Source organism: Enoplosus armatus, chromosome 2 (assembly GCF_043641665.1).
Source record: "Enoplosus armatus isolate fEnoArm2 chromosome 2, fEnoArm2.hap1, whole genome shotgun sequence".
Taxonomy (NCBI): domain Eukaryota; kingdom Metazoa; phylum Chordata; class Actinopteri; order Centrarchiformes; family Enoplosidae; genus Enoplosus; species Enoplosus armatus.
Genome location: NC_092181.1, coordinates 23,203,761 through 23,225,937, shown reverse-complemented (window position 1 = coordinate 23,225,937; position 22,177 = coordinate 23,203,761). Strand labels below are relative to the sequence as shown.

At 41.2% G+C, this 22,177-nt stretch overlaps 2 protein-coding genes across 2 annotated transcripts; one reads left to right on the top strand and one right to left on the bottom strand.

Annotated features, from left to right (window-relative positions):
* Nucleotides 1-12,632: 12,632 nt before the first annotated feature.
* Nucleotides 12,633-14,506, bottom strand: LOC139291025 (P2Y purinoceptor 14-like). The gene is made up of 3 exons (XM_070912915.1): nt 14,357-14,506; nt 13,335-13,594; nt 12,633-13,218 (listed from the first exon to the last, which is right to left on the bottom strand). Exons 1-3 carry the CDS (start codon nt 14,504-14,506, stop codon nt 12,633-12,635), a joined length of 996 nt encoding a protein of 331 aa, XP_070769016.1.
* A 4,957-nt stretch (nt 14,507-19,463) lies between these two features.
* Nucleotides 19,464-21,952, top strand: LOC139292856 (microfibril-associated glycoprotein 4-like). Its single transcript, XM_070915254.1, has 4 exons — nt 19,464-19,658; nt 20,500-20,596; nt 20,788-20,955; nt 21,681-21,952. Exons 1-4 carry the CDS (start codon nt 19,464-19,466, stop codon nt 21,950-21,952), a joined length of 732 nt encoding a protein of 243 aa, XP_070771355.1.
* The last annotated feature ends 225 nt before the right edge of the window (nt 21,953-22,177 follow it).

Sequence of the window (22,177 nt, the reverse complement as noted above, 5' to 3'; positions counted from 1 at the left end):
CTGAATTTCAACTCGCTTCAAACCGCGAATTATGACGATGGACCTGATGGGGATATTGGGTTTGTGATGTGATCGTGGACGTGTTCAGTCAGCATGGTTGTTCATTCAATAAACCTTACTGTCAAACTTTACCAAGACTGTTGTCTTCTCTGTTTTGGAGCAGGGAGAGTGGAGAGGTGACATGAGCCATCGGTTTTTAATACAAGCTCGTAGGGCTGCCCCCTGAAAGTCGAAGATTCGAATCATCAGTCGGACACAACTCCGTCGACAGAGATTCCTCAAGTCGAGCAGTCGTTTTTGGGGGTTTTGTCAGTCAGTGTGCCGTGTGTTGTAGCTGCAGAGTGTATTAGCTCGGCGCTAACTTGGCTTGTTTACTATATTACTGAACGTTACAAACCCCGTTGAAAAATCTGGCAGTTGAATAAACGTTGCTTGATAGTCTATATGAAAAAAAGGAACAAATAGTCAAATATTCGTACTGAACAGCCAAATCTGATTCTGAGCAAAATTCTGAGCAGCCCTACAAGTTGGTGTGTCTGTCTGCATCTATTCATGTGTGTTGACAATGGACAGAATGTACGTTTGATTCTCTTTATGTTCTCTGTTACGGCCTTTTACACAACTATGGCTCATGACATGTAAGACCCCACCCCACCCCAAAATAAACAATATTTATTGCTGAATAAATAAGAGCAATAAGACAAAAGGAATTGGAGGCCCAGCCAACTTTTAAAAGGGGAAGGGAAAAGCCAAGGCCAAATAAAACAAGATAAAACTTACCTAACTGAAACAAAACCGAAAACAGGACTACTGGTGACCTCCAACAAAACAAAAGAGCTTTTCTCCGGTGGAGAGACGGTCCCTCTCTCTCTGTCCACTCAGCCATCTGTATTCTACAGACATGCAGCCTCAATCAGCTCAGGTGCTCTATTGTCTATCAGGGTCTGGAGAGGCGAGGCGAGGCATAATGGGGATGTTATGCAGCAGTGGTGGCAGGTGTACGCCGCACATCCACCTTAAAAGTAGCCACAGATGTTCATCAGTGCACATCTTGCAGAGCAAGGCTGCAGCCAATCATGTTACAGTCTTTTATGTAATCTGAGAGACTTTAGTCCCCTGACTTTAGCCTTCAAGGCGATGCCTCCTCCCAGGCAACAGTAGTAACCTTGTAAAAACGCCAGCAGGCCTGAGGAGAAGTGCTGTCCCTTCCCTGGCAGTCGTTCCATATTCTGCAGATTTCCACTGCCTGCCAGCATAAAATGATGAAACATGAGAAGTGTGAAATGTCTGCACTCTATTCACATTAGTCATACACGGTTTTAACATTTCAAAACTTCAAATCTTGGACATAACTACCAGGTTGAAGGCTCGGAGAAACAATGTCCCGTGCGTTTATCTCTGAATATAACTACATCGTCCAAGTAGGCCGCGTACACCCCAGACAGACAGAACCACACCCTGAAAATCAGCAGCCGGTAGTTTCACCAATAACCAATAAGGCCAATAATCTCTCAGTAGATTTGATTTTACTGACACGATCCACACAGTCACATTACATGACAGATATCTGTGACGTCTTTGGCTGGAGTTGTCTTTGACGTCACATTCATAGAACCAGTGTTACTTGTGAGTTTTCTTTGTGTAATGATGTTCTCCATCGGTTCTTATAGATCCGAGTCGTGTTGTGGACGAGCTGAGTTCAGAGGAGAATGTTGTTTTGAGTTTGGGTCAGGCGCAGCTGCAAAGGTTAACCTGCTCATTATTATTGAAGTGGCTATTATGGGCTGAAAATGGAAGGTAATATCCTCTCAGTCAATACTGTTGGTTGAAACCAGCAAACTCACACACACATACAATAATATGCTAACACATAAGGTCACAGATACACACAGCAAATACAGTACACACACAGGACGTATTGACAAGAAGAAGAAGAGGCAGGTGTAACAGACAGCAGAGGTCTCGCCGATAATGAGATGAAACGCTGGATTGATAGAAAGCGATAGAGGATAATAAACACGCTCTGCTATTTGTGGATCTAATTAGAGAATTACAAATGGCTACTCTGTTGCCGTGGTGACTGTGATGATGTACGGGTCACCGCTTCAAAAAAACAGATACGACTCCACTTCCTCCACTGATTTTCTACTAACCTAATTTTACAATAAATACAATAATTTTTTTTATTTATTTTATTTTACCCAAAAATAAAGATCAAATCAAATCAAAACTTCTCTATACACATTAGTAATCTGTATACCTAAGGGAAAAATCCAATCTCATGTGTCAATAAACTGTGAAGTTCACAACATTTCAGGACATTTTTCCCAGCTTTCCTCGGCTTGCTCCATTGACTTCTTCTTCAGTGTGTGACTTCCTGAATTTCTAGGAACAGTCCAGTGAGAGAACAGGTGTGAACCTGCTGCACCTGTTCATTTCCCTTCCAACAACAACAATTAGTTGATTATAACCAGAGTAACGCAACGCTCTGATAATTACAGCGCCATAACTTTCTGGCATCAAGGTCGCACTGTAAGGAGACACATCTGGTTTACTTAATAAACTTCTACATCAAGTATGGTTTGGTTCTGTATCGTAGTTATACTGTGCTAAAAAAAGATGATGACACAGCGCTAGAGTGACTCCTCTATTTCCACTGTTTCTACTCACAGGTCAAAGTAGAACAAAGCTGAACTCTGACCTGCTGGATCACAATATAATAATAAACCCAACCTGACACGCCAGATGGTCTGAGAAGTCGTCCTTGGAAAGTGTGAAAAAAACATACTTGGCAGATCTCACCATAGAGGAAACACAACAACAAGCCGAAGTCTGAGTAATTTTGGAAGCTAACAAGAAGTCAGTGTAGCTAGCTATGTACTTAGCCACTTAAAACCACGCTCGTAGCTGCCAGTAGTTCCTCATAGGACACTGATTGGTCTGAATCACTGTGTTTCGGCCACAAGCGCACAACTTCAAGCCTGGCAAGATGGATTCTCACATGATCTCGCGAATGGTAACCTTAAACCTGCAATTATTGATTTTTTTTTGGCCACTTAAGTTGATATGGAGAACTTTTAGCTCTGCTCTGATTATTTTTTCCACAGCTGCTGTGTCTAGAAACAACGCTGATGAGAATGAACAAAAACAGTAAAAGTTTATCACCATAAAACCAAAACAGGGAGCTGAAAGAGGCTAAAACGCTCTGAAGAACTGAGGGCAACAAAAAAAGTGATGATTCGCAGTGAGTTCAACTCTACGAGCCACTGCTTTCACATACAAGTAGTCATTTGATTCACTGTTAATATAAAAACATTGATTATAGCTGCTCTAACGCTTGTAATTTTGTCAGCCTAGTCTGATTAGGTGCAGGTATATTGAAAATGAGATTGACATAGAGAAAGAAAATGCACTTTTTGTTGCACCATCAAAACAGTTTTCAAGTTACAACTAACGTTCCACCTTTGTCGTATTATATTCCCAACTCCTCAAGTCTATCACTGTGGGAAGTTACTGTGAACCATGTAAACACCTTCATCGCACTATTACCTTAAATTTGGTTATTCGTGTGTGAGTTTTTCACCGACCATAATTTTCTAGAAAGTTTCCTGGAAAAACAATGTCATTGTGTTTGTTGATGTTTTTAATTATGGTGAAAATATAATATTTTAGACATTTTAGTTGTTTAATCTGTGATTTCAAGAGGAATTTCCTTTGAAGAACTGTTCCATTTAAATCTAAGTATCATTGGAAACTTTATTATATTATAAACTATATATTGAATTGTATGCTTGCCTTTTAGAGAAGTTACACATTTTTTGCATGATTAGCTGACCCGCTGTGCATAAAACTACAATACTCTCTTGATTAGCAACTAAGTGCACCAATTGAACACTGTCTCCATTGTCCCTATAATTAGCACCAAATAACATCTCTTAGCAGGAAATTATTCAGAAATTACCAACCTGTAGTTTTGTGTTATCTGCAAGTCCAACGACAATAAAATTAGCCTAAAATGCAGGTCTGCTTTTTTAAACAATATTAAAGCATATTTAAGGATGGATTCTTCTTCCAGCCTTATTTCATTGCAGCCTATTGCACACAGTCCATGTCTACTACTGCAGTTTGTGATGCTATCCTTGCAGACAAGTTACATAACAAGTTGGCACACATTTTAACTCTGCTTTCTGACATTGTTGGATTCACTTTGCAATGACAGACTGTATAGACTCCCTGAGAATTTTAGTTTTATTTCCCTCCATGCCTTTGTGCTTCTCTGCCTTTATTTCTCCCTGTCTTCCTCCCCGCTGTTTTTTGGCGAGGCCCCAGTCGGGTTGGCACGGTCCCTGCTGCAAGGTTCCCGTCTCTCCATCTATCACCATCATTGGCTCCGATTTTCTGCATCGTGGAAGTGCTTCTCCTGAAGAGACGCCGGATTTCCACACTGTGCACGGACTCACACGTCCTCAAACAAAACGCTGCCTGCCAGAAGTAGATGCCGGATATATCATTTTTACCTTTTTATTTATTCATCTCTATCTGTCCATCTATCTATTGGCTTTTGTCTCCTGGGCGGATATCAGCCTGGTGAATAATTTACTGCTGCTAAAAGAGACCACCTGAGGGGAACAGAGGAGGGAGAGAGGGAAACAGAATGAGAAGAAAAAAGAGAGAGTTGGGCCTTTAGTTGAGGAATATAATCCTGATATGGGAGGAGAGGGAACAGAGGAGGAGAGGGATGCGTAGCCTAAACGATGCAGAGCTGAGCGCAGTGAGAGACACACAGCCTGTAATCATGTTTAATTAATGATGGAGGGATCAGTCTATTAAACAAGGACAGAGGCTGAAAGACTAGCCTGGGAGGGAAACACGGGCGGAGGAGGAGGAGGAGGAGGAGGAGGAGGAGGAGAGGAGGTCAGGGAGGTGGCAGATCCTTCGTTCAACGTAGTAGAAAAAAAAAGATGGGAGTAAACGAGCAACAGAGAGGATGTGGAGGTCTGAGGGAGAAAAGAGAGGCATCAGGTTCCACCCGGGCTCGTCTGCTGTTCTATTAATAGAAGTCAGAGCACATTGGGGAGGGGAAACCAGCCAATTAGAATCAAGCTACACTACCAATAGTAAACCCTCACTCCGTCACACACACACTCACAAAGCTGTCAGACTTGCTGTTGTCACTTATTGTCACCTGGATCATCTCTTCGGGGACCTCCGTGGGAAGCTGCGGCGTGTTATCCAACCCAGGCCGCTAATGACGACCCTCGCTCGTGTTTGGTCGGCCATGTTGTTTTGCAGGAAACGTTGCTGCAGAAGTTCTTTCATCTGAGCCTGAGGGGCTGAGATGCACTTGGGAATTTTGTGGTAGCGCTGATGTAAATCAGCGATGTTGCAGCAGTTAAGTAACAAATTGGAACACAAGGTTTAAATCTGGTTTAAATGTTGCAGTGCAGAGGCGGCATACTTTTATCCAGCAGCCAAAACAAAACTCAACGTTGAATGGAAATTGTGGATTGTTTCTCGCCAATCTCGAGTCCAGGCCTACTTTTGGACATCATATATGTAGAAGATTATTCACTGAAAGAAGAGTTTATTTATTTATTTGATATAAGTAGACCTGGTTGTCCACTAATCACAGGGTTGGAGGTTCGATCCCCAGCTCATTCTGTCCACATGTGAAAGTGTCCTTGAGGAAGACACTGAAACCCAAATTGCTCCTGATGTTGAGGCCAGCGCCTTGCATGGCTGTTTGCCGCCATGTAAGTGGCTGAATGAGAGGCAAATTGTGAAGCACTTTGGATAAAAGCTCTTTGCAAATGTGGTGCATTTACCATTTAGTGTGTACAACAGGAAAGTTGTCAATCAGCTGTAGCTGGAGAAGGGGTCAAGGTTCGGGAGATTTTAGGTGGAGAGCGCTGTCTCTCCTCCAAATCTTCCATAGGTGTTCAGTCGAGTGACAGGACGAACAGGAAGAGTGTTATTCTCCAGTTATTCTGCAGCATTCACACTTTGTTCCAAAATGTTTACCTCCACTGTAACCACATCATCTAAACAACCTAAATTAGCCACTTTTGCTGTGTTTTGCATTTGGAGGGGTTCGTTAATAAGTGAAACCTGATACGAATAAACGGTGTAAAGCTCCTTTTAAATCAGCTGAAATGTGTCTGTTAGTGTTAATATTGAATTTTGTTTAGATGTAACAGGAAGTGATGGAGGCTTTGGAAATCAGACTTACTGATGTGAGCGGTTTTTCCCACTCGCTGCTCGTAATTACGGTCAGAACGATATAATATGAGCGCAGCAAAAGAATATGATTCACATCAATTCAGTGATGCCTTCAGTGAGCCCCTCTGCCCTTCAGGGAAGCATTTGTTATGTTTTACAACTCATTTATTCAGGTTATTCATGTTTTTCACCGCTGTAGTTGTTGCAGGTTCAATATCTGGATCTCCTCCCAAGACCATGATTATTTAAATCAGACGTCTGACTGAGACACAAAACCCTTTATTTGAGTTTGTCAAGGTTTTCTCATGTTCAGGTCGATCTTGTATGTTATGATGAAATCAACCTAATCAATCAAAAAATAAAATAAATAAATAAGACATCACCTTGAATATGTGAAGCCACATTTGGGACGTTTTAGTTAGCTGCAATAAAAGCTCGAATTTTAAGAGCAATAAAAGCTAAATGACAATGTACACTGTGTGCATACATTAAACAAACTACACACGGACTGCACTGCAGAATCACTGGGGAATGATGAAGGTTTTATTATTGTGTCTCGCATACAAATGTTCAGCCTGCACGGGCGTATAAGACACCGCAAACTGATGTAAAGCAGATCCAGACTGCAGTGCATACATTATCATTTGATTCTATTAGAAGTCCAAAAATCATTCAAATTTTTGGTCTTTTAGTAATATTTCAGGGTTTTGTCGAGCCATTTCATGAAAACCTGACACTCAAACACACACTGTTGTATGTACAGTAACACAGAAGAAAAGGGGACTCAATTTCCTCAACCGTAATTGCTACAAGAGGAACACCAACTCTCAATTTTGCAAGTAAAGATCGTTGGCTCAGCGAGGACATTTTGGGAAATTTGCTTATTTGCTTTCTTGTCGAGAGTTTGATGAGAAAAACGATACGGTCTGTCCGCTAAACATGAACCATACACCAAAATGGTTTTATGCTATGCTAAGCTAATGGCTGCAGCTAAGCTAATGGCAATCCAACTCTCATGTCATGTTTTTAAGATGCCACAAAATGTCACTTGAACCGACTCCTTTTATATTTTCTTCACATACATTTTATGAGGATTTTTGCTCTGCTAGCGTAAACCCTAACACAGGCAGAGCTCCCTATAAGCTTCCCAGCGTTAAGTGCAGGGGACGGACGTAAAAATAAATAATTGATTGTGATTAGGCACACGACTGAAGTTTAAGTGAGCAGAAACATGTCTGCAGCAGAGTCGCGATGATCTTCTTTGTTGTGAACGTTTACTCGTGGACCCCGAGGTTCCCTCTCAGCCCACATTATTGATTCTCTGCGTTACTCCATCCTTTCTACCTTCTCTCTTGTTCCCTTTCATCCTGTAATTTGATCTCTCTCCCTCCCTCAGAGTCTCTCTTCATTGAGATGCCGTCCCCTTCCCCACATCCATCAGAGCATCGCCTCCCTCTCCCACTCCTCTTATCTCATTACTCTCTCTAATTAGCCCCAAACGAGCCCATAGGAACCAATAACACGCCTCCGCTCACGCATATCAATGAGATTCACACACACACACGCACACACATCTGTAAAGTCATGTTTGAAAAGTGTGTATGTGTCTGCAGGCATGTGTTATTCACATTTGTCTTTCTGATATTTGGATTTCCTGATACTGCCATGAGTTTTGGCAGACTTTACTTTACTGATTATGCAAGAGAGAACGGAAGTGTGTGTGTGTGTGTGTGTGTGTGTGTGTGTGTGTGGGGGCGCATGTGCGGGCAGCTTGTATCTCAGTTGGACACAGGAAATGGGTGATTGGTCGGGAACAGATGATTGTTAGGCACACTGTCCCAGGCAGAACTCTGTACCAGGAGGTGGCCAGCACACACACACGCACACACACACACACACACACTCTCTCTGTTCACTCACACAACCCCATGCACAAACAAACAAGCAAACAAACAAATGCAAGTCCATTCATGCGAATAACTCCGAGCCACACCAAACCTAATGAGAATATTTTGCGTTTTTATAAATTTACACACCTATAGACTCATCAGATGTAAAGTTTTTCTTTATGTTTCTGAATGGATTGTTTGGACACAATATACAGTAAATATAGTGACATTCAGACAGTTTTAATTGGAGTTTGTCTAGTGGTGTGGTTAAATGTGCTGAGAGGGTTTATTAGTCAGTTGTGTGTGACTGAGATGGGAAGTAACCCAGGCACAGCTGCAAGTGCAGCTAAACAAACACTCATACATAAAAGATGAGTTCCTCTCTACCCCCCCCCCCCCCCCCCCCCCCCCCCACACTCTCTCTCACACACACACACACATCACATCACATCACTATATCTGTAAGTGTTTACCTGAGTTTACTGACTAATCTTTTTTCTTTTGTAGGATTTCATTTACCACCTTTCTGTGTACTCAGGAACTGGACAAACAAGGCTCCTTGGTTCCACTTGCTATTTTAATCTGGTATGGATCTGTGCACCTGTGTGTGTGCATTTATTTCTGTCTTTTTCATCCTCTCCTATTCTCTCCTCTCCTCTCCTCTCCTCTCCTCTCCTCTTCTCTCCTCTTCTCTCCTCTCCTCTTCTCTTCTCTCCTCTCCTCTGAGCCTCAGGTCTCAGTCGGTCTGAGAGGACAGAAAAATACCTCTAGGTGTTTTTATCATCGCCACTCAGCTATGAATCCGTGTCCGTGTATGAAATGGGTTATGCCGTCTCTCCCCGAGCCTCAGCTTAGCCGGCATTGTGTAATGAATTAACAGCATTGCATATTATGACTGTGTGTGCTAGCAGGTCATGGTGAATCAATAGTATCTGAGTGAAAGGAAACAAAATCTTTCATCTCTGTCTCACAGCTGTATCTGTCTTTTTCTTTTCATTATTTGTGCATGTCTCTCTGCTTATCTGTCCACCACCCCTCTCTCTCACATTTACCCTTATACACCAGAAACAATGAGTGACTTGAAGGGCAGAGGGTGAAAGCAGAAATTAACCACAGAGAGCGAGAGAGTGACAGAGGCAGAGAGGAGAGGGAAATGGAAGGATAGACCATGTAAAAGAGATGGGAGAAAGAGATTGTCTCTGATATTGATCCGGTAATCCTCGTTGTGCTCTCTGGCGATTCTAATCTTCCTCCTACACAAGATCAGGAGATGCAGGGAAAGGACGAGAGAGAAAAGGAGTACATGGAGGGAGGGAGGGAGGGAGGGAGTGGTGAAGTGAGGGCGGGATGACGAGAGAGGAGGAGCAGTGCCACCCAGTGGTGCAGAGAAATGCTGCAGCACTGAGGGTTTCTGTTATTGTTTAATTGGTAGCATCTGTTAATGAGTGCTAAAGTCTGTGATGGTTTGTATTGTTAACAAAAATAGCCGCTTATTCATAACTACATGAACCAAATGCACAACGTGTCAGCTCCTCTCAGCCCTCGCAGTCTTTGGCACAGAGGAAGCAGAGCTAAAAGCAGTGAACATATGGTCCCTGTGACACACTCTGACCTTGAGTGTGGTATTTTGGGAGCGTGGCACACACAAATACACATGTAGACACCTGTGACACAAACTCGCATAAAACATAGATTTCCTCTAAAATATATCAAATGTGATTATTCTTAATTTTGAGAAGAAAAAATGTAATTATATAAATAACAAATAATAAATGAATAAACTAATACAATACAGAACAGCCTCGCTTGCAACAATTTTTTAAATGCCCTTCTCTCGAGCTCACAAGTTGATAATTTAGTTATCTTGAGAGATAATAATAATTTATCTCATAGTGTTGTCCTTAAATGACAAGCATTGATCTGAATGTTATCTCTAACAGAAAGACACAATGCATCTTCTACCTGTGTTAGAGCTTGATTGAAGCTGAACAGTTGATCAATAATGGGTAGTCTTTGATTTAACATTTTGAGCTTAAATCAGTTACTACAAATGTCAACACGCCATCTGTCTCTCCTGATATCTGATAAACATTACAAGTAGGTTAATAAGAGGAAACAGCCTTTTTCTTTTCTTGTGATAACGGGTCGATCATCTCGTTATCTCAAGATAACAGAGCAAAACGTTTTCTCGAGATAACAAAGAATTAACATGTGATCTCGAGATAATGACATTAAAATAATTGTAAACACATTGCAAAAACCGCTCTCGACTTCCGAAGAATAAAGTGTGGCTAAAAGTACTTTTATATACATTTGAGTCTGTGGCTTTTTTATGTTTTGGCTAGGCCAGAGGAACTTAAAGGTGCTGAAATTAATATCTATATATATTAACAATGGATGAAATCATTATGTGTATATAAAAGGTGTCGCTCATAGCGATGAACCCACAGAGACAGACACAGTGAGCGACTAGCTGGTGAACAGTTGGAGCATTTAGCAGCTAAAGAGACATATTTTTCTCAGGAGTTGGTAGAGACCAAAACAGAGTTAAAATGAGAGTGAATGATTTCACTAGAAACACGACTCCAAATAAATGATAATATTTCTTACCATCTGCATGCTTGTTTCTGCTGCCCTCAAGTGGCCAATAAAATCAGTTAACGGAGGTTTAACAAAAGAAAACGTAGTGTGTCGCCATTGTCATTTCTGCTTTTGTTTTCACTGCCCTCAACCTGCTTTAGGAACGAGCTCCTGGAAATGCTCAGGAGGTGAGACTTAATGCAAGTTTCAGGTACTTTCAAGAGTTGACGTCAGTGCTGTTGATTGCCTATTTTTCCTCTCACTTTCATTTCAGATTAATTTTCTTAGTAAAATCTCTCTACACATTGTCCTCTTTCTGTCCAGTTACCAAAGTGCACATGGGAGAAGAGAGGAGTGGATAAAATTTGAGATGTTAGCCTTCTGCCTTTGTGAAACCAAGTAGTTTTAATGCCCAAACTTAACCAAACTGCTACTGAAAACTGAAAATAATAAGTCCAAATGGACATTTGCTTTTATCCAGGACAAGAACTCCAGTCTTCTGGGCCTGTATTCAACCCAACAACATGGACTATTTATACTACCTACCATACATGACTTCCTGAAACCTGTCTGGCAGAAGACCATGAAGACTTAACTTCTCCTGATACCGGTTGCATGCAGCCTGAAGGGAATACCTGCAGACATCACTCAGAAAAACTCCTTCCAGCTCCTCTGCATGTTTTTTTGGATTTAAAAAAAAACATACTTTTGGCCACATATGGTATCAGTATAAGATAAGGTAATTTTATTTATCCTGAGGGAAATTGTTGTGCAGCAGTTGCAGTACAAAGTAGGAAAGAGTGCAAATTTAAAATATAAATAAACACATATCCAAAATCCAAAATATACACAATGCCAAAAATATAAACAAGGTTAACGGTAAGGTTGCATTCACTGTGTTCAAAGCTCTCTCTCTCTCACAGACTCGCACAGAAACCCATTTTCTGCCTGCCTCTCTATCTCTCCTGTTTTCCCTCTGGCTACGTTGTGATGACCTCAAGGGCCATTTATTAACATGGATTAGATGTCGACAGGAACAAAACCTGGCAGAAAACCAGTGGTTGCACCTCTCCTTCTCTCTCTCTCTCTCTCTTCCTTTGAACTAATACACCACCAGAAGCCTGACACAGAGATTGAGATAAAAGGAAAGAAGAGAGCGGACAGAGAAATATATGACAAGAAACAGAAGAAAGATTGACCATCATTGGCCTTTTCTTGGTTCGTCATTCAGAAGGCCCTGGGTTTCATTTCCTCTCTGTGTTCGAGATGAGCCATCAATAGCTGTACTGCGAAAGTCAAGCAGCTACTGACTCGGCTCCTCTGGCTGGGAGATCAGAGGAGAGTAAAGGGAAAAGGAGAGGAGAGGTAACTCTGGCCCTGTTTGGTAGTACAGCTTCTCTACTCACACACACATCTACTCTCTGGACATCACATTAACATAAACCACTTTCAGAAAACACTGACACTCGTACAATATATGCTTATATACATATATACGCTGAATGTTACATTAAGTGCTCAACATTTTCATTACATTATCAGTTTTATTACTTTTTTCTAATAAATAATGATCAAATTATTGTACGTGCAGTTATTATTACATTACTTTTTTTATCACATAATTAATAATTATTGTTTTTTAATAGATTTGTTTATTACATAATGGACAGTTATTATTATTTACATTATCAGTCTGGTACATTTTTCACATTTGTACCTCAAATGTAAGTCACAGTTATGTTATGTGCAGTTATCACATTAGTTTTTATGACATTATTCACAGTTATAAGGCTGCCTCACCAGTTTTCTGTCACAGTTATGTGTAATTATTACATTATCTGTCATTATATTTGTTCATTATATGATGGGCATGCTTTACATTATCAGTTTGTATTACATTTCTTATTACATTATTGGCAATTAGAGTGTTTTGTACTGTAATTATCAGTTTCTAGACACTCTCCGGATAAGGTGGGTCCTGAACGTCTTGCAGAAGCTAAAGTAGATGAGCGGGTCCAGGCAGACGTTGAGAACTGACACCACGATGGTGAGCTCCATCAGGTAGTAGAAAACCTTGCTCCATGAACAATTCCTCCACAGGAAAGCGTTGGGAAGGCGAACCAGGTGGTAGGGGACGAAGCAAAAGCAGAAGACACTCACCAGCACCAACATGTTCCTGCGTGACTTTGCGAGCTTCTTGGAGCTGGAGGACGCCGGCTGCCTCTGCTGCGCCAGCGAAACCCTGCGGGAGGTGGTGTAGTAGAAGAAAACCAGGGAGACAAGGACAAACAGGAAGATGGCGGTGGAGCTGGTGTGTATGATTTTGTAGAGCAAGGCGAGCTGATCACTGTGCAAGACTTCACAGCTCACTGGGACAGATGTCAAAGGTTCCTGGGTGCGGAAAGACAGGATGATGTAGGCGCTCATCATGGCCAGGAGGAAAACCCAGGTTACCGTGGAGATGATGTTGGCAGCGCGCACCGTCTGTAGGATGTGAGTTCCTGAAGTTCCTTGGAGGATCTTCAGATACCTGGAGAGAGGAGAGGCAGGCGTCAGTAGTAACAGTCACACTTGGAAGTTCAGCATTCACTTACTGCTGCCCTAAAATGGAAATTGGACAGACCAATCTATATACCACTACACTACCTGTTAGCGGCGATGTAGCCCATGAACAGGATGCTGGCGTACATGTTGAGGCAGAGGGCCGAGGCACCAAAGTTGCAGTAGACTAGGCGGATGGTGACGGAGCTGCTGGCGCAGTTGGTGATGCGGATGGGGAGACAGAGGCAGAGCAGGAAGTCAGCGGCTGTCAAGTTCTTCAGGTAGACCATGATGCTGCTGGACGCTTGCCGCTGAGCTCGGCAGAAGTAAAACTTCATGATGAAGCAGTTGAGGGAGAAACCCACCTAGAGAGAAAACAGGTTGAGGATGGAGATTTATAACAAAGGAATTGGCCTGATGGACAGAATTTATTACAATATTTTACATAAGTCAGTTAAAAAAAGGTGAAGATACATTTAACTTTCACAACACTTCGAACCTGTATGTGTCATTTCAGACCCAGCCACTCCCTCATAACCCCTTTCCCGCCAGTTTCTCCACCTGATCTTGTCACCCACCTAATCACCTGCTGCCCATTCCCTCTGATTACCTCAGTAGCATATATACTGGCCCACTTCCACTAATCCTCTGCAAGATTGTCCTTTGCATTGAGCGAAGCATCCCAGCGTTTCCTGTTTACCTGATCCTGCATGCCTGCCTGAACCCCCACCTGATTTCCCAGACTTCAATTGTACACCTACACCTGTGCCTTACCAGGTTGAATTTGCTGTCTTTGTTTGCCTGCCTGTTTCTGTTTTAAAGATATTGGACTTTGCTCTTAATCTAACTGTCTTGAGTCGTGCCTGTGGGTTTCTGCCTGTTCTGTGCCAAACCCCATTATAATCTTGGATTATTATTGAGATTTTCTGCAGCAGTCTGGCTACATGTAAAATGGCACAGTAAACCAGGTTGGGGTATGAAAACCAGTTTGGTTTAACAAGTGCTATCATGACCAGTATAATTTATTCAGGAAATCCTGAAAAGGTTTCCTCTCTCGAAAAGGCATAAAACATTTGAACAGACTGAGACAAGCTGGAGAGGGAAAGTGACTGTGATCTGAAACTCACCAGAAACACCAGACTGTAGACCATCATGAAGACGGGGTAGGCAGAGTTGTTGACCTGATCGCAGTTAGTCGATCCGTCGACTTCAGTCTGGTTTGTAACTGAGGACTGGTTGAAGGATGAAGTCACTTCTACTCCTATTAGGTTACTCATTTTCATGACTGATCTAACAGAAGTGAGCCCAAATTACAGGACAGCATATACACAAAAACATATGTCAGTCAGACTGTGACCATGACCAAAAGATCAAGACATATCAGATCATCATATCCTAATATATGTAAGTCAATGTAGGAAATGACTGGTCAAAAATATTGTCTTTATTGTACCATCAACTCTGTATCACATATCCTACTGAATGGTCACCTGACTATGATTATGATTATGAATACATCAAATTTCAAGTGCAAAGTGCAAAGAAGAGAAGATGAAATACCCGCAGTATTTACCTATCAGCGTCCGTCAGTGTGGATGTTGTTCACTTCACTGCTTCCTTCTAATTTGCAGCTTTCACAGCGGAAGAACAGCTGCACTCACCACTGATGTGGTTATGATGGCTTCAAAGTTGTAGCATATATATAAATAAGAAGAAAAACCACATACATGCTCAGACTGCTGTTGAGATGTCATTTTATCTCCCTGTGATGAACAGGCCACAATTACCACTGAAAATACTTCATAGCTCTAGTGGCTCAAGGGAAGGTAAAGGGTTAGTCTGTGGGTCGGTCTTTAGTCCTTTAGTCCAGGCTTAAATATCTCATCAACTATTAGATGGGTTGCCATGAAATGTATCCCTAGAAGATAAATTCTTGTGACTTTGGTGATCCCACTTTTATGATCACTTTTTTTCTATCCATCTATTGATTCATTTTCCTTTTTGCTTGTCTGGGTCTGAAGGACACCTTTCTAGCCACGTCCTCTCAGAGCTCTCAGGCCTGATGGGATGTACAGTAAAATCCCTTCATTGTTCTGGGTCTGCGGTGGGGTCCCCCTCCAGTTGGATTTGCCTCAGATATGCTAATGATTCTGCTCTTCAGTTTGCACTACAGGTTGGGACTGCCCGTCTTGCTAGCAGGGTGTTTTCATCTCCAAACACTCTGCAGTGTTTTTCTCAGACACCTGTCTCACCTGCCGTCCTTCCCTTGGCACCCGCTCACCTTCCTGCATCTTCCACTTCTCTCTCTGTCCACTCTGCCATCTCAAATGATCGCTGGAAAATGCAGAGAACAATGGAGTCACTTTCAGAAAGAGTTGAGGAGACCCACTCCTGACACTGTGCAAGGCTGCGGCCATTATTATTTCTCAGACAGAAACACACAGAGACTTTTCCTATGATCGATATTCAGCTTGTGATAGCTATTACAGACCTCCGAGGCATGAAAGAGACCGGTATGACAGACATGATTCCCACACTCGTTCTGGATCATCTGAGTGTCATGCATGTCACCCAGGGACTACACACAGCATGGCCGCTCTCCTGAACGCCATGAGGACAGACGTCCCTCTCACTGCTCTCCAAGTCCTGGACATACAAGTAGTCCTTATGGACTTTACCCAGGTCCATAAGGACAGTAATGCCCCACCTACTGGCTTCACCAGAGATAGTTTATCTGAGGCTGATGTGTCAAAAAGATATGTGAAAGTTGCAATTGAGGACACTGTTGTGCATGCTTTTGTCAAGCAGACATGTCAGTTATCAGTGAAGATGGCACAATCTGCCAGTGCTGCCTTCTTCTGTCGCCAGCACAACGGCTCAGGCTTGCTCTTTAGAAAAAGGCACTGCTGTTGTTCAGACAACCAATGCAGGTATGGAACTGTTGCAACATCTAGTCAAAGAGATGACATTTTAGCTAAACAACTTTCTCTCAGAAGTGTACAAATGGGTACAGGAAACAACCTTATCTCAGACATGTAAAAGGGAAACTCTGGAGGGAATTCCCTAAACCTGTACTGTGTAATGACATTGCACAAGGCAAACCAGTTGTGTATCGAGGGCTGATGAGACTATGAGCAATCTCCATGGCAGTCTCTGCTGTGGTCAATACAGCACTGATCGCACATTCAAGAAAGCCCTAACTATTTGCTGTCGGCCAACTGTGAGGTTGACTACTTTTGTGATATGTGTCATACATGTGAAGCTTATAGAAAAGTTGTACCACAACACAAAGCTCCCCTGCAAGCCCTACAAGCAGAAAGACCAGTCCAGCACAGGTATTACTGAGCTCCCACTCGTCTCACATGGACATAAGTATGTGCTTGTAGTGCAAGACCACTTCACAAAGTATGTGAATACGTTTCTTATGTCAGATCAGAAGTACAAGTTCCAGAAGAACTGTTTTCAGATCAGGGACAACAATATGAATCAGAAACCATTCAGAGACTGAACATCAGTCTCTGAGGACCAACCTGTACCTCGACAGTCTATGGCTTCTGCCGCTGCCTGTCCCTCTGTTCCTCTGCTGCGGAGACCTTCAGGAGGGGTCTCGTGAGTCCAGCCACAACAGATCCAACAGACTTACGCTGCTCCTGCAGTGCCTGCTGGGACATATTTTGGTGGCCCACTCACGACTCTTTTGGGACTAGTTGTTCTGAGACAACGGAGGCTCTTGCTGAGAGATGGACACACACACAAATATACTGTCTGTTACTTAGCTTTGTTGGCAGTATATGTTACGTGTGTTTTATAGTTTTGTTATTCAGATAGTTCACAGGTTTGAAGTAGTAGTGCTGGTGGATTTTGATAAATGTCTAATGTCTGTAATATGTGCAGAATAAGCTCAATGGTTATGCGCCTATTGGGATGTTTTACAATTTCCCTTTTTACCTTATGGAGTACTTAATTTCACTTTTTTTTTTGTGTTTTCAGATTTATTTTTCAATACGTTTAAAATTAAGACATTTCATCTGAAGAGAGGGAAGCATCTAAAAGGATTTCTTTTTGTCTTACCTTATTTTTCTCAGGTTTATTGAGAGAATTTGCATAATTTAATTCATGTGGGTACATATATATTGTATTCTGTTCCTTAATTTAGACCAGGAGCTACATAATATGGTGCACCTTGCCTGTAATGTTAGTGATGTTTAAAGTTGGTGGAGTGATATGATACAAGTAATTGTTTTAATTCAGTAACTATCATGTTAAGTCAACGCTGTGGTAACCAGCGTTACACTAGCTTACAGCTAACATGTGTACAGTTAGTAAACTGGCTGTTTGGGTCAAATAAAGACAAACGGTCCAAACGACGTGAGAAGACGTGAGGTGAAGATGTGCTGAACACACCTTGAGAATAGTAGAGACCATAGAAAAACTTGAGTTACAGGTATCACGTTATAGGAAAAGGAAAACAATTAATATAAAACAGCCAGGAAAGTTAGTAAGTAGTCCAGTATTGTTGTGGATCTTTGTGCCTTTGTTTGCCTGGACACTGAAGTTGTGGTGTCATTACAGGGTTTTCCACACAGGACAGATTCAGCTGGATGGACTTGAAATTAAATTTGGAATTTCTCAAATTTTGCACTTGTTAGAAGTAACCTATTTCTGCTGTTTGTAATGGTGATTGTTTTAAGACCCTGCAGAACACTGGGTGGATTCTTACAAAATATTTGCATTCTTGTTTTACTCTTAAAATGTGTTGTAAAATGAGTAATTAATTAATGAGTAACTAGATAAGGAACCCTCTGTGGGCGTTAGTCATGCACTTCAAATACTGAGGTCGTGAGTACAAATTCCACCAGCGCAACCCCCTAAAAATGTTTTAGAGTTTAAAGTTTTTAGTGTTCTGATTGTTTTACTTTTATTACTTTTTCACATGTCATTAAAACGTTTTATCAAGTTTTGTCACCATCTCCACAGTGCCAGGAATATAATTCAGATTTTTTTTCTTTGTGTTGAATTAAATGTCAAATTAAAATTAACTCTTTAACTCTAAATACATAATGATCTGCATTAAAAAACACAATGGGTAATTTGTGTGTAATTGTAGAATAAGTCACATTCCCAAAAAACGATGATATGAACTCAATCTCTATAAATCCCTGAATGATAATGATAAAATGTATGACACTGTGGGTCCGTATAATCAAAGCTTTCCCATGTGACATGCTTCCACAGATACGCCCTACACGGACTGTCCACAAGTGCTCTGTTTCCCTTCAAGATTTATTTCAACAGACTGACCTGACGGAGTCCAACTCAGCTGTGAACCCTCCTCTCCGTGATGATGATGAAGGTAAGAGCTCAACCAGACTCAATGTAAACTGCACACCAGATTAACCGTAATAACAAACACCGCTGCTCCTGCTTTCTTGAGTCAGGATGTGGGCTTAACTTGCTCTTATGAATTATTTTCAGAATGAACTGAAGTGATCTGTGTGAAAACTAAAATAGTTGTCTAATCTAATGACTCATTCTTATAATGTGCTGTTAATTAAGAATGTATTATATTATTAATTACTGGCATCAGTTTTAGTAATCTTATCATAGTAGTACTAGAAGCAGTACTGTCTATTGGAGCAGCTATATATAGTCAACATTTAGAAAAACAGTTCCATGTTGGCTGTATCTTAAAATGTATTAACCTTATTCAGTGAAGCAAATGTTTAATTTGTTAATGTTATTTATAGATTGAAGGCTATGTAATTTTTTCTAATAGCTGATCTAAACCATTTAATTTTGCTATTGTACCTTAAATTAATCAATTAAAAATGTGAGATTAATGCATCTATTTTTCATCATTATAATTTGTTGGTGTTGTTGATTCAAGTTATCGAGGATGTTGTTGACTTAATAGCCTTGTTGGTTACTTATTAACAGGCACTCTCAGTCCCCGTGAACACATAATATCTGACTTATTCCAGACTTCAGACCTGTGAAGAGTGAAATAAAATATTATAATGTCCAATGAAACAGCACAGGGAATAGATGTAGAGAGATATTTAGAGTATAATATTTTGCATGATTTAACAGCCTCTGCTCTAGAAAGGCTCAGAGTAATAAACACAGCACTTCTGTAATAACAGCAAAAGGTGAAGGAGTAGACATATCTATCGAGGTGGTGCTGGTAGGTGCTGTAGATATTATTAATCTCTTTTTCCCTTTCGCATCCAGGAAATGTTAGTAATAGCTCTGCTGGTCCTTGTGGCCTCTGTTCACGCCGACCCCCAATTTTATCTGCCTATCGACTGTGATGATATCCATCGCCATGACAACACCAGCGCCAGTGGGGTGTACATCATCTACCCAGGAGGTCCCACCACGCCCCTGCATGTCTACTGTGACATGGACACTGACGGAGGCAGATGGACTGTCAGTACAGCTCATATTTGATCAGATTTTAAACATACATAAATACTTTGTGCCTCACTTAGACCTCGTAAAAGCTGCAGAAACACATGACAGCACATATCTGTTCATTCAGGTGACCTCCTCTACGTTGAAACTAGGGTCCAAGTCTAAAGAAAAGTGAATTTTGGACCCTTTGTTTTACATTCTTTATGCTATGCTAAGCTAAGCTAACCGACTGCTGGCTCCAGCACCACATTTAGTACACAAACATGAGAGTGGAGTCAATCTTCTCATCTAACTCTAACTCTAACTCTCTTTCTCAAAATGTTAAACTATTCCTTCAACACTGGGTCAAATAACTATGTGTGACTTGTAGTGATGAATTATCACCTTAGTCTTCACTTTCCCTCAGCTCCAAGGATCCTTTTAGTCTCTTTTAGCTCCTTCAATCAATCAATAAATCTCTGATAAATGCACTACCTACCCAGCACCAAACGACAGACAATGTTAGAGACTAGCGGGTGAATGTAGTGGAGCATTGAGAAGCTCATCAGGTGGCTAGAAACACAACTCTAAATGAATGCAACTGTTTGCAAACACACCATAGTAACTTTGTAGGGTGATAATATCTCAGATGTTCTGCTGCCCCCAAGTGGCCAAAAAATAAATCAATGCAGCTTGAAATTTCCGTGTTTGGAAATATACATTTACTGTAGACGTAACCTGGTAACAGACAATCACCAACCCGGTCCCTGGTTGACTATAAGATTATCTGTAGAAGATTTTCTTGCTAATTGAATGTATAATATTACATGTTAGCACATTTTTAACCTCTCTCTCTTCCTGCAATTCTCCCTCTCAGGTATTTCAGAGGAGGATCGATGGAACTGAAAACTTCTACAGGCCCTGGAGTCACTATAAAACTGGATTTGGGAATGTGGCCGGAGAATATTGGCTTGGTGAGTTCTTGAGGGAAAAATGAATTATAAACATGGGGCCTGTGCTGCTTTCCGTCTTAATTTGCTGAGGAGAGGCAAAGTATAAGGTGGAATTTTAGACTAGGTGAAGGGTGAGAGATAGTCTGAGGGGAAAAGAGATTAAGAAATGTAGAATACATATATAAAGGTCACATGTTTTTGCTCCTTTTCAGGCCTGGAAAACATCTTCCTGCTGAGTATGAGGAAGAAGAATGAGCTGCGGGTTGACATGGAGGACTGGGACAAAGAGAAGGCATCCGCCAAATACTCCTCCTTCTCACTCGATTCTGAGAACTACGGATATCAGCTTCACCTGGGCAGCTTCACTGACGGAGGCGCAGGTGAGGATCACTGTGTTTAGGTTTGAAGGTCAAGACTTATGGATGAATGGGGTTTTTTTTTAAAGAAGACTGGTTGTCAACAATGGGTCAGGTGGGATATAAAAATGGTTCCTTAAATCATGTATTTTCCAAGTTAAGTTTGGTTGTGCCCTTACAAAGCTGGATGTGATACTGTCAACTAACAGGCTAGAAAAGCATTTTTCACATTGATTTTTGTGATACCAGTGAAAATGTGGCTCTCCAGACAAAATAATGTGTAACCCATTTATTTGAAGAAATCTTGTTCATCTTAAGGATTTATGAAGTAGAGGATCCAGTCTGTGAAGGTAAGATGCTGGTCAGCTGGTAAAGGACTATAGAAAAATGATTAGGGTAAGAAGGGGGGCTGTATCTTATATTTCATTTTGTATAAAGTATTATTAATACTTTCTTTGAACAGTCCCCTTTGACTTAAAAAAAACTGCAATATCCTCCTCCCAATACATCAAAACAATATATTTGTGGAAAACATGACAAAATGGTGAAAATGCAGCCATTCTCTATATATTTTTTTCTTTTTTATATTTCTTTATAGAATAAACTATAAAATAAAAATCCAGGATGATTTATACCACTGAATTTCAGTGCCAAAATGATAATACAGTAGCTGACATGGATGAACAGTAAGCGGCATTTCAAAGATCAACTGTAAACTCGGCTAACTTTGTTTTTGTCTTTATTTCTAGGGGACAGTTTGACAAATCTCAACAACATGAAGTTCACCACGTTTGACAGAGACCAGGACAAGTGGGATAAAAACTGTGCTCAGCATTTTCTGGGTGGATTTTGGTACAACACCTGCCACTTGGCTAACCCCACCGGCATGTACGCACCTCATGGTGCCATCGGATTTGAAAACGTCCACGTCATTTGGCAGACATGGAAGGGCTGGAACTACTCGCTTAAGACTATTGCCATGAAGATCAGACCAGTCGATAAGTGTTCATGCACACATTAACCCGATTATCTGAGGATGAACTAGATTATGGTAATACCTCACCCTCATTTAGGTGAGGAGAGCTGGGAAGTGGGGGACCATCATCTCACCAGCTGTGTTCTTCTTACTGAATTCAATACCAACAATATATATAAGTTTTCCTTTATTCATTTATCTTTCAAAAATACAATCAACAGGCTGAATGCATCTTCTCTTTATGTTCTTGTTACCTGATGTTAATTTTTA

Coding starts and splice junctions, on each gene's coding strand:
- LOC139291025 (XM_070912915.1), bottom strand. CDS start 14,506: ATGAGTAACCTAATAGGAGTAGAAGTGACTTCATCCTTCAACCAGTCC. Junction 13,595..14,356: donor TCTACAGTCTGGTGTTTCTG/GTGAGTTTCAGA, acceptor TTTTCTCTCTAG/GTGGGTTTCTCCCTCAACTG. Junction 13,219..13,334: donor GGCTACATCGCCGCTAACAG/GTAGTGTAGTGG, acceptor TCCTCTCTCCAG/GTATCTGAAGATCCTCCAAG.
- LOC139292856 (XM_070915254.1), top strand. CDS start 19,464: ATGTTAGTAATAGCTCTGCTGGTCCTTGTGGCCTCTGTTCACGCCGAC. Junction 20,597..20,787: donor GGCCGGAGAATATTGGCTTG/GTGAGTTCTTGA, acceptor GCTCCTTTTCAG/GCCTGGAAAACATCTTCCTG. Junction 20,956..21,680: donor CTTCACTGACGGAGGCGCAG/GTGAGGATCACT, acceptor CTTTATTTCTAG/GGGACAGTTTGACAAATCTC.